Source organism: Sturnus vulgaris, chromosome 16 (genome assembly GCF_052056855.1).
Source record: "Sturnus vulgaris isolate bStuVul1 chromosome 16, bStuVul1.hap1, whole genome shotgun sequence".
In the NCBI taxonomy this organism is placed as follows: Eukaryota; Metazoa; Chordata; class Aves; order Passeriformes; family Sturnidae; genus Sturnus; species Sturnus vulgaris.
In genome coordinates this window covers 7,351,412-7,365,718 of record NC_142258.1, presented here as the reverse complement: position 1 = coordinate 7,365,718, position 14,307 = coordinate 7,351,412, and the positions used below count along the sequence as shown (strand labels likewise).

The 14,307-nt window shown below is 37.5% G+C and overlaps 2 protein-coding genes across 5 annotated transcripts in view; both read left to right on the top strand.

The window, feature by feature from the left end:
* The window catches only part of MOSMO (modulator of smoothened), a 31,305-nt gene extending 26,916 nt beyond the window's left edge, over nt 1-4,389 (top strand). For 3 of the 4 annotated variants that reach the window (XM_014869233.2, XM_088174381.1, XM_088174382.1), the window contains one exon: nt 507-4,389. In XM_014869233.2, coding sequence (XP_014724719.1) covers nt 507-691 — 185 coding nt within the window. In that variant the 3' untranslated portion in view covers nt 692-4,389. The remainder of the gene's footprint in view (nt 1-506) is intronic. The other variant, XM_088174384.1, reaches the window with a different exon arrangement.
* The window catches only part of VWA3A (von Willebrand factor A domain containing 3A), a 26,074-nt gene continuing 15,726 nt past the window's right edge, over nt 3,960-14,307 (top strand). Inside the window, exons 1-14 of the mRNA XM_088174394.1 lie at nt 3,960-4,055; nt 4,387-4,815; nt 5,772-5,871; nt 6,692-6,776; nt 7,706-7,760; nt 8,488-8,586; nt 9,613-9,719; nt 9,989-10,114; nt 11,397-11,505; nt 11,896-11,961; nt 12,454-12,579; nt 13,170-13,308; nt 13,395-13,498; nt 13,736-13,816. Of these exons, the coding sequence (XP_088030520.1) occupies nt 3,960-4,055; nt 4,387-4,815; nt 5,772-5,871; nt 6,692-6,776; nt 7,706-7,760; nt 8,488-8,586; nt 9,613-9,719; nt 9,989-10,114; nt 11,397-11,505; nt 11,896-11,961; nt 12,454-12,579; nt 13,170-13,308; nt 13,395-13,498; nt 13,736-13,816 (1,722 nt within the window). The remainder of the gene's footprint in view (nt 4,056-4,386; nt 4,816-5,771; nt 5,872-6,691; nt 6,777-7,705; nt 7,761-8,487; nt 8,587-9,612; nt 9,720-9,988; nt 10,115-11,396; nt 11,506-11,895; nt 11,962-12,453; nt 12,580-13,169; nt 13,309-13,394; nt 13,499-13,735; nt 13,817-14,307) is intronic.

Below are 14,307 nucleotides of genomic sequence, written 5' to 3'. Positions count from 1 at the left end.
GTAATGACAATCTGAGCGTTTTCTATTTTTAGCAAAGCTTTTACAGAAAATAAATGTGTGAAGAATGGGAGAGGGCAACTAGAGTTGAAAAAAGACAACTGATAATAGAAAAAGTTTCTTCAGTGTTGAATGTTACTTTATCTTGGCAGGGCAAAATGACTCTAAAATAACTGGAGAAGAAATGACTGAACTTTGAGATGGTGATAGAAGTATATCTACCAATTTTTATTCTGTAAAGAGGATTCATGATCTAGTGAGCAGAACTGAAATTACAGTCAAAATTGGGGTCTTTTAGTCTTTCTTGGAAGTAGATGAGGGATGTTTTCAAAGTATCATAAAGCCTACTGAGTAATTTCAAGCAAGTTATGAGCTCAGATAGCTCTGATCTCAGCTCTTCAGTTCAGTCAGGATATTTTGCTTGCTTTTCAGGAGTGCTCTGTGAACAGGTAAATATTTTCACTTTAACACAGCAGTGACTGTTTTTTTCTTTTCTCTTTTCTTTGCAGTGATTCTATTCTGTATGGCAGCCCTAATATTTCCAATAGGATTTTACATCAATGAAGTTGGAGGTCAACCATATAAATTACCCAATAACACAGTGGTTGGGTCTTCGTATGTACTGTTTGTCTTATCCATTTTCTTTACAATAGTGGGACTTCTATTTGCTGGCAAAGTTTGTTTACCTGGCTGATGAATGTCTGGACTACAGGACTTTATTTTGGAAAAGAGCAAGACATCAGAATTGCATTCTCAGGAGGATGCCTAAATCATACTATCAAACACTGACTGAAAAGAGGAATGCTTTGACTTGTTCTCACTATGCACTTTGGATGAAAAAAAGGAGAGCCTTTCCCATAACCAAATACAGACCACGTTGACTAATCTCCTGAGCATACTTCAATGCAGTCAGGTCTGCACTGTGATAGGAACTAGTGAAGAATGCTTTACACTGAGAAGCATAACGCCCCATGTTACTGGACTGCTCCTGTTTTTAACGTCTAACAATTTGGAAGTCAAAATATTTATGAACTTTGTGGTGGACCAGAGGGTTGCAGAGGAATTCAAGTGAGGCTGGCCTCGCTGTTTAGGAGATTAGTGTTTTACATCTTCCTTCTGATGAGCAAAGCCTTTGGCACCAATGTGGATCAATCTTGCATTACTGCACCAAGAAGCCAATAGATCAAAACATGTTCTCTCAATGTATGTAACAGCAGAAACACATACATCCCCTGCTCCCCCATAAGCTCTAGGAAACACTAAGGAACATTTTAGAGGGGGATTTCGTCCTTATATTTATATAAATATATATATAAATATATATATATTTTGCTGATGCAGTATACAGTGTGTGTGTATGTGTGTGTGTGTGTATATACACATATGTATATATATGTATATACACACAAATGATTCCTGGAAAAGAACTCAGAATGCTTTGCTAGCAAAACACTGTGGTGTGCAAAACTAGAACTCAATAGAAAAAAGCCATTTTTCTGAAGGCCACATAGCTGAGAGTCTTCAGTTTACCTCATTCTTTGTAGCAGCCCTTGATTTTAACAGTTTTTTGTAATAGGTACAAACGATCCCATGCCTTTCTAGGTGCAATTTTAAGTTAAGCTAAAATTCTTTTTATGGTAATTTATTTGTATATGAGGGTAGAAGGTGAGATCATGTCATACCTTAAAATCCTAATTTTGGGAAACTGACACTATTTACATTATTAGCAACTGTTGTACAGAAAATCTCTTTTTCTACTGCATTGTTACATTAGCATTCATTCATGTTCAAGCACAGCATTTTACCATAGGTAAACATTTCTTTAGCACATATAAAATGCAATGTTTAAAGTAATGCAAACACTATCCCACTGCAAAGATGGATGAACTTGGTTTCAGCTGAGTATTAATTCATCTTTGCCAGAAAAATGAGCAATATAATTAAAAATGTATGCCTTGTTTACTAAAGTTGTTATTTTAAATGTAGATTTAATGGCTACCCAAATTTGGAGTAAATATTCCTCACTAAAAGTAGTTTTATTTTTCAACACAAGGATAAATCATTGAATCCGCAGACATCTTAATTCACTACTAGGTTGGTGTTCCAGGGAAGCTGCCTGCACTATCAGTATTTGTTTTCCAGTTAACACATAGTTTACCTGAGATTCATTCTGAAAAACAAAAAAAAATGTCTGTTTTGAGCACTGTTTCATTGAGCTTACTCGAGGAACTGCATTAATGAATAGATAGCCATTTTAGGATGAGATTTATGTTAAAATAAAATCAGCAGTTTCCAAAATAATCACTTACCAGTAAGCTGGAGTGTTCAAAAAATTAGTTTGCACAATTATTTTAAACTCTGTGCCATTCAGACCTTAGTGGGTCCCTGCCTTTCTCCATCTCTTCCCTCTCCCCCACCAAAGTATTTTAAAGGCCATTTGTGATGTCATGACAAAAAGGTCATTTGTTGATGTATATTTTCTTTTGAAATTTTTGACCAAACTTGCCACTTGAATGGTTTCTAAGTATTTTTTTTCCAGTCAGGTCATTCACAGGTAGAATGGAGTGTTTATGGATCACTAAATTTTTCCAAAGTGTACTAATCTGTAAATACGGCCAAGCACTTACTTGGAAGTCACAGTTTAAATATAATTTGCTTCCTAATTTAAGTCTTCATCTTAATCCATGCCCATCTTCATGGGCAGTCTGAGGCCCCTAGTGATATAGTGGTGGAGGTAAAAGGCAGGGTTCAGCTGCTTGATATGTGTCAAAAATTTGGTGTTATCACTGCTCTCCTAAAATATTCACTAAAACTTGGATTATAAATTATGTTTTCAGAAATGTTACACTTGTAAATAGTTTGAGATTATTGTAACTGGAACATAGCTGGGGGGTGGGGAGAGTTTCTCAGCTGCTAAGATTTTTTTCCCCTTCCCACCCCTTCAACTTACTTATTTCAGTTATTGTAACATCATGTGGATTTAGGCTTTGATTAAATTGATCATAATAATAATTAAAAACAAACAAAACAAAAACACTTCTCATGGAGCTTATCCAGACTGTGGTTGGCTGACTGGAAATTGATCTGATCTGCCAGTGCTATTGCTATGAATTATTAAGTGTTAGCAAAGGTTTAACAAATAGATTTATTAGATACTTGAGCATTTCAAGTCCAGAAATAGATGCGGCCAGATGCATTTAGAAAAAACCCAACCCAGTAATTGAAGAGACAGCTGTCAACAGTTGCTTTTAATAAGGTCACTAAGTACTATATAGTACAGTATTAATTTATAGCAGAAAATCATATCTTGTAAACTGTATATAAAACACTGTTTTATGGTGCAATCATTTGTCAAACTTATGTCTGTTACTTTTGTTTTAAAGTTGTGTGCATTCTTTTCATACCTAAGAGCATCACTGTAAAATCTGCTGAAGACTATTTATAGGTTTTATTTGCACAAGGTTTTGTTTTGAACTACAGGAAGTTCGTATTGAACATGCCTAAACATCTGTAGACTTTTTCAGTTCATGAAAAGCAAATGTTTCCATATGAATCTTCTCCAAAGGTAATCCCATATTTGTGTTGAGTGTTTACATAAACTTTTCTGATTCTGCCAGCCATTATTTTTTAACTTTTTGAAGGACAGCTCATTTCATACATGACTAGAGAATTCCATTTATTCTTTTGCTTCTAAATCCTCCCAAAGGTTTGATGCCCCATCATAATGTAATTTGTGCACACTTTATCATTTATTTGGCTAACAAAACGTAAGATTGGAAACTGACAATACTTTCAGAAGGAAAAACTTAATAAATTTGTCTGTATAAATCTTATCATTGACCTCAGCTGAAAATAATCGTCTGGAAGCTGTTTGGCTTAAACCTGGGGAGGGTGTGCTTCCCAGCACACACCAGCCTGACCATTTACCGTGGTTTTCCCGCTGTTAACGCAGCTGGAGAGCGATGCCAGTGTCCCAAAGGCACGGGCAGTGCCACACTCCGAGCCCCGGCCTCTGCCTGAGCCGGGCCCTCCTGCCGTCCCTGTGTTTCCGAGACCTTGTTTAACCACTCCAGAGCACGACTGTAGGCTCCTGTTTGCCCCGACACACACACACAGGAAAATGAAAGCTGTCCTTTAAAACCTTTGTGAAGGATGAACATAATGAAGGAAATGGTGTCTGCAGGCGGGCTGTCCTGCCTGGGCTCGAGGCCGTGCCCGCCGCCTGCGCCCCCCGGCCTTTACTGAGGGTTGTTTTCTATTGGTTAGAGCATTTTTTCAATTAATGATTTCCGAACAAATGTTAATACAAACTGTATAAAATGAACATAATTTTCTTCACTTGTATTTTTGTTATTGAGCAAGTTTATCAAAATAAATTGTCTACTAAAGCGACTGGTTCCGGCTGCACTGACTGCAAAATCGATCCCGCCCCGCCCTCAGGTGTCCCCCTTCAGGTGTCCCCCCACGCCCGGCGGGACCCCTCAGGTGTGTCCCCTCAGGTGTGTCCCCTCAGCCATCCCCTCTCAGGTGTCCCCCCACGCCCGGCGGGACCCCTCGCCTCCTGCCCTCCCGGCGCCCTCAGGCGGCGGCGAGCGGTGGCCGGGGCCGGCCCCGTCTCCACCGGCAACGCCGCAACAGCGGGCTGGGCTGGGCTGGGCTGGGCCGGGCCGGGCCGGGCCGGGCCGGGCCGCTCTGCTCTGCTCCGCTCCCGGTCCCGCACGAGGGAAGGGTCGGTCGGGGCAGTGCCGGGAGGTGCTGAGGGAGTCTGGGGAGTCGCTGTCACTGGCGCGGTGCCCGGGAGAGCCTTTCCCCCGTCAGGTGAGTCTCGGACAGGAGGAGGAGCCGAGGGGTCTGTCCCCGGTGGGGCGCGGTGAGTCTGAGGCACGGGACAGCGCGGGCTCGGGACCCCAGGGCTCTTCCCCCGTGAGGTGAGGAGCGTGTCGGGGACGGGAAGGGCTGTGCTGGCACCCCTGCGAGCCCAAGGGTGGCCTTGGGCAGGGGGGAGGCGGTGGAGCCCAGCCAAGGGAAAATCGGGATTTAATGGTTTTTACTTGACTCGTACCGCGCCTAAACCGAGGGCAGCTCGCCCAGCCGCTGCCTGCCCGGCTGGCTCAGCTCCCGCCGCCGCTCTGGGGATTGCTGTGGTTAATCTCTTTTTCTGCTTGAGCTCTGGAGCCGGTCTCCCAGCAGCTGTGCACACATATAATTGACTGCATAAAATCCCTTAACAAGCAGCTCTTGCAGAATAGTTCCTAAATGTGTTTTCTATAAATGGATAATTGTCACTTCTCTTTGTTTTTTAGTTTGCTGTTGTCCCACATACAATATAAATTATCGTTTAAGTTGCTGACAATATTAACACCTTTCTAACAGTGTTTATTCCTGAGGATTTTAACTTTTTTGCTCTACTGCTGTCTTTTTACTTTTATTTTTAACAAGACTAAGTCTATTCATATAATGGATCCACACATCAGGAAAATGGTGTTGTTGTGCACAATGATCAATATTTGGAAAAAATTGGGTGAGGAAACTGTTACTAAGTCTAGCTGAGACTTCATATGTAGATAGAAAATAAATTATAGTTCATATAAAGTATATACTATATCCCTGCAAAACATCATATATTAAATAAATGCTTAAACAACTGTTGAAGTATAGAGCAGTTCCTACAGAAGAAAATTTGAAATTACTTTATGACAATACAGGAATATTACTGGTAATGAATTGCCCTCATAAAATTATTGTCTCTTAGACTGACAAAATTCCATTTACAGGGTGATCATCCACCATGGCAAGATTTTGCTGTGCCTCATCTAGGACCAGATAATGGATTGTTGGGAACACATAGCAGCAAGACACAAGATGTGCTGGTAGGTGAGTTTTCCTACAAAATGGAGCAAGTAGTACAGTAATGCATACCCACTATAAATTCGTAGTGGGGAATAAATAAAATGATAGGCAACTAAGATGCTTCCTTACATAAAATTGCATATATACACAGTTTGATAGATGTGGTCACTCATGTCATGAAACTGCGTGTAGTTTCTCTGCAGAGATGAATCTGAGAACAAATTGGGTGAAATAATAAATGAGATCAACTGTTGATACTGCATTTTTCCTCCAAAAGGCAGAAACCAATATATATCAGCTCAAACTCTGAGTTATGTTTGGGAGATGCTTATTTTTATTCTTCTCTGGTAAATCACTGGGGTATTTATTTTTAAATTCTTTTATTGAGCTCTTCTATTTCTTGTCTTCGTTTATTCTGCTCTAAACTAAACTCTCTTTCCCCTTCCTTTACCTCACAAGTCTGGCGAAAGCTTTTTGTTCTTTGTATTCCACATTCAAAAGAGTGTTCCAGTACATAAAATTATGTTCTTAGACATGCACTGCCTAGCAGCAACTCTCCTTAGGACTTACCTTTTTTTGTCCCATTTAAACAGCACATTTAATTTCTCACACTGCCTGTAGATTTTTTCTCACTTCTGTAGAGATCTGTAGGGAGGACAAATGAAGAAAACACAGTCTCAAAAGGTGCAAACAACAGAAGAATTGATAAGAAACTGCAGTTTGCAATGCTTGCAATTAACATTAGAGTATCTGGTAAATGGAAGCAATGTTATTTTGTAAGTACAACGTTGCCTCTTCTCTAGTCAGTCTTAACTTCTGTGCATCTCTGATGTCAACCATGCAGAGTGCTCCAGGAATGCAGGAAATGGTGGTGAAGAGATGGAGTTTACAGAGGAGATTGTTACTGATTTTGAATCCAGAGTTTCTGAGTAAGTATCCATCTTCTTTACTGTTTTGATGTGTAACTGATTCTGTATCTCCATTACTGCAGGTGCTGCCTTAAATCCTAATTTGTTATCTCTGAGCACTTCAGAGTATCTCAACATTAAATCCTTTCTGCTGAGATTTAGAGTAAGGGATAATTTTATGTCACTATAACTGAGGTTTGGGATTTTTTAAGGAAGATGCTTATCAACGAGGTGTTGATGTGAAGCAATTTGCTCATGTCAGAAAGGCAGCCAGTGCATGGTCAGGTTTCCATATGTAACATTTCCATATTTGTAGCTGGGGGTTATACTTGGTGTGATTTGGATTAGCTTCAAGTCATGGATGCAGTTGTGACATGAAAGTTGAAAGTATTCTAAGTGAATTTTAAATGTATAAAATCACGGAAACTTATGTAAGTTAATTCATAGATTCAATAAGCTGTAGAATAATCTTCACAATTGATAAGAGTGCTGCCATTTCAGCATACCTCACTGTCAGGCTTTTATAAAACAGAAACAGCTTTTCTCTTCTGAAAAAGTAAAATGGATTTTCCCCTTTAAAATGTTGGCTTAAGCTTTCTGTTTGTCAACTTGTAGACACTATGTGCATGGAATTAAAAATCCATTGGTTAAAGTAAAACAATTTTAGAGGACAGGAAGCATTTTGTTTTACCTCAAGTTATAACTATTTTGATATTAAACTGTTGGAAGCTGTTCTGCTATAGGGAAAGAAGTATTTAATAGGTTAGCCCTGCAACTACCAGTTGTGGAAGGGCATCTTTAAAATATTTAACATATTTTAAAATACCTGTTTCTCACTGATTTTTGCATCTGTGAGAAAAGAGATGTGATGAAGACAGGTGGTTGATTGTTACATTGAAAGCCAGTGTGAGAGAATGCTGTAGCTAAATGTGTGCTCTGCCTTTTGTCAGAGTGATTGAAATCTATCAGCACCGAATTCAGTGGCTCTTGCAGGACAGCAGAAAGGTAACTTAAACTTTGCAGTGTACTTTTAGAATGAAACTCTACATGGCATTAAAGACTAAATTAACTTTTGAATAGTAGTGAAAAGTGGCTTCCAGAAAGTCTTTGTATTTTCATTATTTACCACAAGTTCCACATCATATGCAGTGATGTTGACAGTTTTTCCTGACCTTTCATTGCTATGCAATTTTCTGCTTTCTAGATTTAGTCTTTTCCTTTCTCTTTGCAGTCTTAGTGATCAGGTCCTCTCAGCACAATTTAAATGGGAGCAGACAATGCTGAGCTTAACCTCTGCCTGGAGTGGAGCTGTCTTGTAGTTCACTGTGCCCACTCTTACCCAGCTGCTTCATCACACTGTCCCTCTTGAAGGGAATAGGGAAAGAAGCAGCATTCCAAAATCTGGTTTCCACAAACCACTTAATTTAACCTGAAGGGGACAGTTATTTTTTTTATTTATCCTCTCAAGTAATGAATAAGTTGTCTTGGGAAGAAGGTAATGATTCACTAGTAAGGACTAACTGGGAGCCTAACTGGAGTAGGACTCTCTTTTTTTCTTCTTTTCTTCCTTGGCTTTGTCACTGTGCTAAAAAGTGCACATCTTTATGCTAAAAAGTTTTAATTTAAAAATAAATACCTGATACTTGATAAAAAAATTGTGTTGTACAGAATAAACAGTAAAATTATTAAACTGTAGATCAACTAATATTTAGAGAGACTTTTATCTTTTAAGGTGTTTGGTGTTATAAAAGGAACTAAAGTTGGACTTTTGGTTGATGTGTCTCATTTGAGTTATGGACCTAGACTGTTGGATTTTCAGAAGAACCTTTTGGTAAGTAAAGCAAATTTTGCCGATTTCAACATACTAATCAAGCTTTTGTGGAACTAGAAGCCAGGAACCAAATAGAAAAAAAATCCACTTAAAATCCTAATATACAATAGAATAGAAATATTCTGTTGTAGAAAAGTATGTTCCAAATGTCTTTGAAAGTGTAGTTTTTGTTAATGTCCAGATCAAAACACATCCAGTATACTTCAAAATATTATTAAGGGAAGTGTTATTGTTAAAGTTTCTCAATTCTATCAACATTCTCTATGGAATAAACTTGCTTAACAAAAGCAGCTGTAAGAGGTAGAGCCAAATTGTACATAGAGATATTTATAGTAAATACCGTTTCCTTTAAGTTAATGTTTTGTCACAGTAAGACCCACTTCACAGTTTTTGTCAGAGCCTTGGTGAATTAATAATTTTCTGTCTTTATAAAAGAAACTTGTCCTTTATTGTCCTTTTTGTTTTTAGAAAACTTTTCCAGTAAGGAAGGAAGATATAATTTAGCTGGTTAGTTGTCTGTATTTGAGAATTGGTACAATTCCATTTTCACATTCAGAAATTATTTACCATCAATTTATATTATTTTTGTGTGTGTCAAATAAAACTCCCTCAAGAAAACTCAGTTTCCACATCATCTGGTTTGCTTAGCCTGAATATCTGAGCTATTGTTCATGATTATGTGCTAACCATTTTTTAGGAATTGCCTGGCAGGTGAATATGTGCATTTTAGATCACTGCTGTTTCATGTGGCCATCAACTGAAAAGAAAAACTGGTACCAGTACAGCAAACATCCGTGCCTCCTGCCCCATTAACAAATTAGTTGGAATGCCATAAGTTTGCAGATTTTGTCTCTATCCTTACCAAATATTTGAATCTCTATTGAGTTTTTTTTTTTTTATTTCTTAGTGGTATCTGAAAATATTGCTGTAACTATTTTTAGGAAATAACTGCTTTTAGTCTTTTACATAATAACCCTACCAGAAGCAGCATGGATAGTAATGCATTCATAATTTTTTATTTATTAGTGCTTAATAGATGAACAGCTTTGTTATAAGAAGCAATTGTACTGCCTCTCATTCAGTACAGAAATTTCACCACTGTGGGAGAGTCCAAAAACCATCAATGTTCATGTGTAAGTAAGTTAATTTCTCTGAAAAATCAAGGTGTTTCAAACAAGGTCTCTATTTCATTTGAGCAGTGTCTTGTAGGTAATAGTGTTTTTCATCTTGTGTCTGCAGTGATTATTAGAGGGGACAAAAGTAATTAATTTGACCTGTGGTGAGTGTTTTCAAGATGCCTTTCACATATAAAATATCTTAGCTGCTCCTGTGGTTTGTAGTAATCTTTGTGATCTATCTTACTTAGCACCTAAATATTCTTTTTCTTATTTCCCTCTCCTAGGCTACGTGAAGTAAGACAGTGGATAGAAGAGCTGGAGCCTGGTCGAGGCTGCAACTTGCTGAAAGCCTTAAGGCATGTCCTTCCAATGAAAGAACTGAATTCCTTGGTCCTTATTGTAGGAAGCTGGTAAGTTCATTAACTGTTTTAACAACCAGATATAACTTGGATGCAGAATTGATACAAGAAACTGAACTTAATACAAAAATAAATACAAAATTCAAGATCCGTGTATTACATGTTTGTAGTTTATACTTTTGAATTCCTTTACTTCTTCCCTTTTTTACTATTTATAAATCTTCTCTTTTCTGGTATGAAGCTGTTTTTCCTTTGCAGATCACTTATCACAGTAATCTACTGAGAGTCTGCTAGCTCTAATTTTACCTCAATTAAATGTCATTAAAGATGTCACTGAAAGAATTCCACACTTCTGGGAAGATAAGAGGATAAGATAGATTTTGCTATAAAATAGCATTCAGCATTCAAAGATTCTTCTCTCTGTGATCTTAGTAGTGCTGATGGAGAACTTAAAATGTCTGATTAAATAAATGAAACCAGATGAAATTATCCATATCCAGCTATGGACTTAAATTCTGCAATTCTATTGTCATAATTTGAAAATTGCAATATTGGAGTTGGGATTACAAGGAAAAGACTACAGTAAGGATTCTAGGAGTGTTGCCTTAGCCCTAGTTTACTAAATGTATTTAATTTTAATTGTGCAAAAATGGATGGTATAAGCTTGGCAAGATTGATACTTAGAGTAATTGAACTTAAATTTCAGCTAACTTATTGAACACATAGTGTTGGTTACAAGGTTCCAAGTTATACTTAGATCTGCTCCGAACAGAAAACAGAAGTTCCTACTATGTGAAAAAAATCCTTAATATCTGTCCCTGACAGAAGTGTAGCTGGAAGGAAAGGTTTTTACTAGCCATCAGAGCTCAGGAAATGAAAGCTGTGTGGGACACTTAAGTTCTAAACATAAAGCAAAGCTTTACTTTCTTTGTTGCCTGTGGAAATAGAGTACATCCTTACATGCCAGAGTTGAAAGGTTTTCTATCACAGAGGCCAAAGCCACAAATCCTGATTTTTAACTTTCAGGGCCAGCAGGAAGTACTTCAGAACATTTCATTCACAAGCTGTTATGAATGGGAATAGAATCCTAGTGGGTTTGGTATCATTCAGATTTTTAGGATAGAACCAAACTCCAGCAGTGACATCTCAGTAATGGATGAAAGAGGGAGAGAAGGTGCCTCCAAAAGTATGATAATGCTAAATACCTAAATAATTCCCATGATTTATTATTTCTTTCCCAGGTTTTCTTCCACATCTTCTTCAGCAGGGCCTTTTTTTCCCCATTTGATTACTGCCATTGTTAATATGCTTTTTCTTTACTTTTTTTCATCAGCCCTGATCAGTCTTTTGAAATATTATGTGATTATACTCAGCAGTGTACACTGGGGAGAAAAGTGCAGATTCACACTGTTATCTATGATTGCAGCAACCCTGCTTCTCTTGTAAGTAATTGTGTTAATACTTAACTTCATTAAGTGCCCTGTCATTTTTTTCCCTCTTCAGCTATAATGCTTTCTCTCATAAACTTGTGGGGAAGCTAACCTAATCATTAGAGTTCTTGAATTAGTGTTGTATTCTCTTCAGAGAACATTTGCACACATGAAAAAATTGTTTGGAGCATCATCTTGTAACTTTCTTTACTGAGTTAGTTTTTCAGACATATTAAAATAAGACTGGTAAGCAAATGATGGAAACATAATTATTGTGGCTTTCTCACTACATGTATCTCAAATATTCTTTTTCTGTCTCTATTGAGAACTGAACCAACAACCCACATTATCAAGAGTCTATCAAATCAAAGTAACTGTTTCTCTTCCTATTTTTATATGTAGACAGTTCTAAAGAACCTTGCAGAAGCTGTAAGAGGCTGTTATCATTGCTACTCTTCCAAGGGAGAGGTAGGTGACAGGGAGAGAGGCAAAGCATTTTTCTCACTTTTTGATGATTCTTCACTTGAGAAGGTAAAATAATTATCACCTGAGTAGAAGTTGATAATAAGAATTGGTGCTGAAAGTCTCTGTCATAGAAATGCTGAGGATGTGCTCAATAAACCTGTGGTTAATTCTTTCTGCAACTGAAAACATTTCCTAAAAATGCAATAAATTTTGCAGTTATTTTTTTACTGACTTATGGCTGATAAAAGCAGTGGCTTACTGTAGAGTGATTCAAAGTAATAAATAATATCTTGTTTATAAATGATTACTGATTTATATGCAGAGCATTAGATACATACACACTCAATTCTGCTATGCCAGGTAGTCTCGTGTTGATGTTTGCACAGTAAAGTAAGAAAGCTGCTTTCAGTTGGTGTTTGAGCAGTAGTTAACTTATTCTTCCTCATTTGTTTTTATAATTGCAGAATTCTTCCCCATTTGTTTTTATAATTGCAGAATTTTGATAGCAGTGATTTTCATCTGTTACTTCAGGAATCCCAAAAGGCTAAGGACTTACTCAAGAGCATCAAACAGACTTTTCAAAGACGAGTTGGTGACTTGCTTGGTAGTAAAAGAGCAGATGTATGTATCCTTTTATTTTCAGATATACTTTAAATAATTAAGGTTAGAAATTTTAAGTGTCTACAATATGAAAAAAATTGTATGATTGATCAGGTATTTTGATATGTGAACTTTGATATGTGAATATTCTCTCTTAAACATCTATTGTAAGAGCAAACTAAGGAAAAAATGATTAAAGGAGATATTTTGCTAAATATTCTCCAAAATGCATGAAAAGAAAATTTCCTGTGATGGTAATGGGTATCTGAGGAGCACTAGCATAACTCTATGCACAGTCATATAAAAGAAGTTCCAACAGTCCTTTAAATTGGTGAAAAGATACTTACACCTGTGTGATTTCATTGGACATTTAAATCCGTCCTATGTTGTGCCCTTTTTTTTTCCCCTTCTCTTCCAACCTCATGGTTACTAAGGATTGTGTAGACTACCTATGGAGCAGAAGTCACTCTAAGATTACTTAGAAGATTCTATAAAGCATTTTGCTTGTTGGAATCCCAGCACTTTGGGATTCCATGATGGATATTTTGAATTGAGGGTAAAAATAAATAATGTTAAAAACTTGCAAGAGCTCTTCTTGAAATCCATTTTAGGTTTCTACAGCATTTGCAAATACAGAACCTTCCAGCTTCTTCCCAAAGCCTCCAAAGCACAAAGGACCATTAGTTATTCAAACACCAGGCATCCTGGGCAAAACCTCAGCAGACTGGTTAAAGACATATGGATTGAAAGGTAGCACAGAAAGAAAAGCTCCACAGGTATGAAACATGAATTACAGACAGAGTATGTGTTTCATTTAATTTTTTTTTTTCCTAAAGCTAAAAAGTTAGACCTCTATCAAGTTCTGGCTCCCAATGCCTTCTCTCCTGTGGAAGATTTTGTACCTATTCTTAAAAAAACAGTATCATCAACTCTACATGAGGCAAGTGATGAGGAACTTTTTTCCCTGGATTTGTGAGGTTTTTTTCTTTCTATTGCTACATTTTTCTAATTTAAATCAGTACTTTATAAGTTAGCTGAAATTCTACAGGCTGGTATTTGAGTCATAGATTCAACTCAAATATTTAATGTCATTCCTAAGAATAACTCAGGAAGAAATTCCATGTTAGTCTATCTTATGTTGGGTTCTGTAAACATTTAACTCTATTTATCCTTCTAGAAAGTGATGATGCAGTTTGAGTGGTATGATGGAACTGTAAAAAATATCCATGTTGACCTGCCAGTATTGTACAACTATCAGGTGAGTTGTCTATTGTGATGTGGCCTTGTCAGGGCTAGACTACCACCTAATTATTACTCATTAATTGTCTTGTTAGCTAAGTACTGCAGGGATTCATGTGCAGACAGTTGCCCATGTAAGTCTACAGCCACTGGAATTCCTGCAGGCAGTAGTGATTCTTGAGGATTTCCTCCTAGATCAGAATGCAGCTCATCAAGTGGGACAAGTTTAATGAAAGAGAAGCTGTCTGGGGATGTTTGCAACCAGGGTTTGCTGTATAGTGGTCTGTCAGTCCTTCTTTCCCACTTCACTGGCAGTCCTGACAAAGGACTATGAGAATGTTTCCAGGCAGGGCAGATAATTCATTGAAGTGGGAGTGATGTGAAGTCTGTGGAGCTCTACAGCCAGGAGGGTGTGAAGTAGCTGAAATGGAGCCTCTGTGGCTCTTTGCTCACTGGTAGATGCTTGTGTTTTGTGCTCCTAAAGCATGCTAAATGATAGTTCTGAGTTTA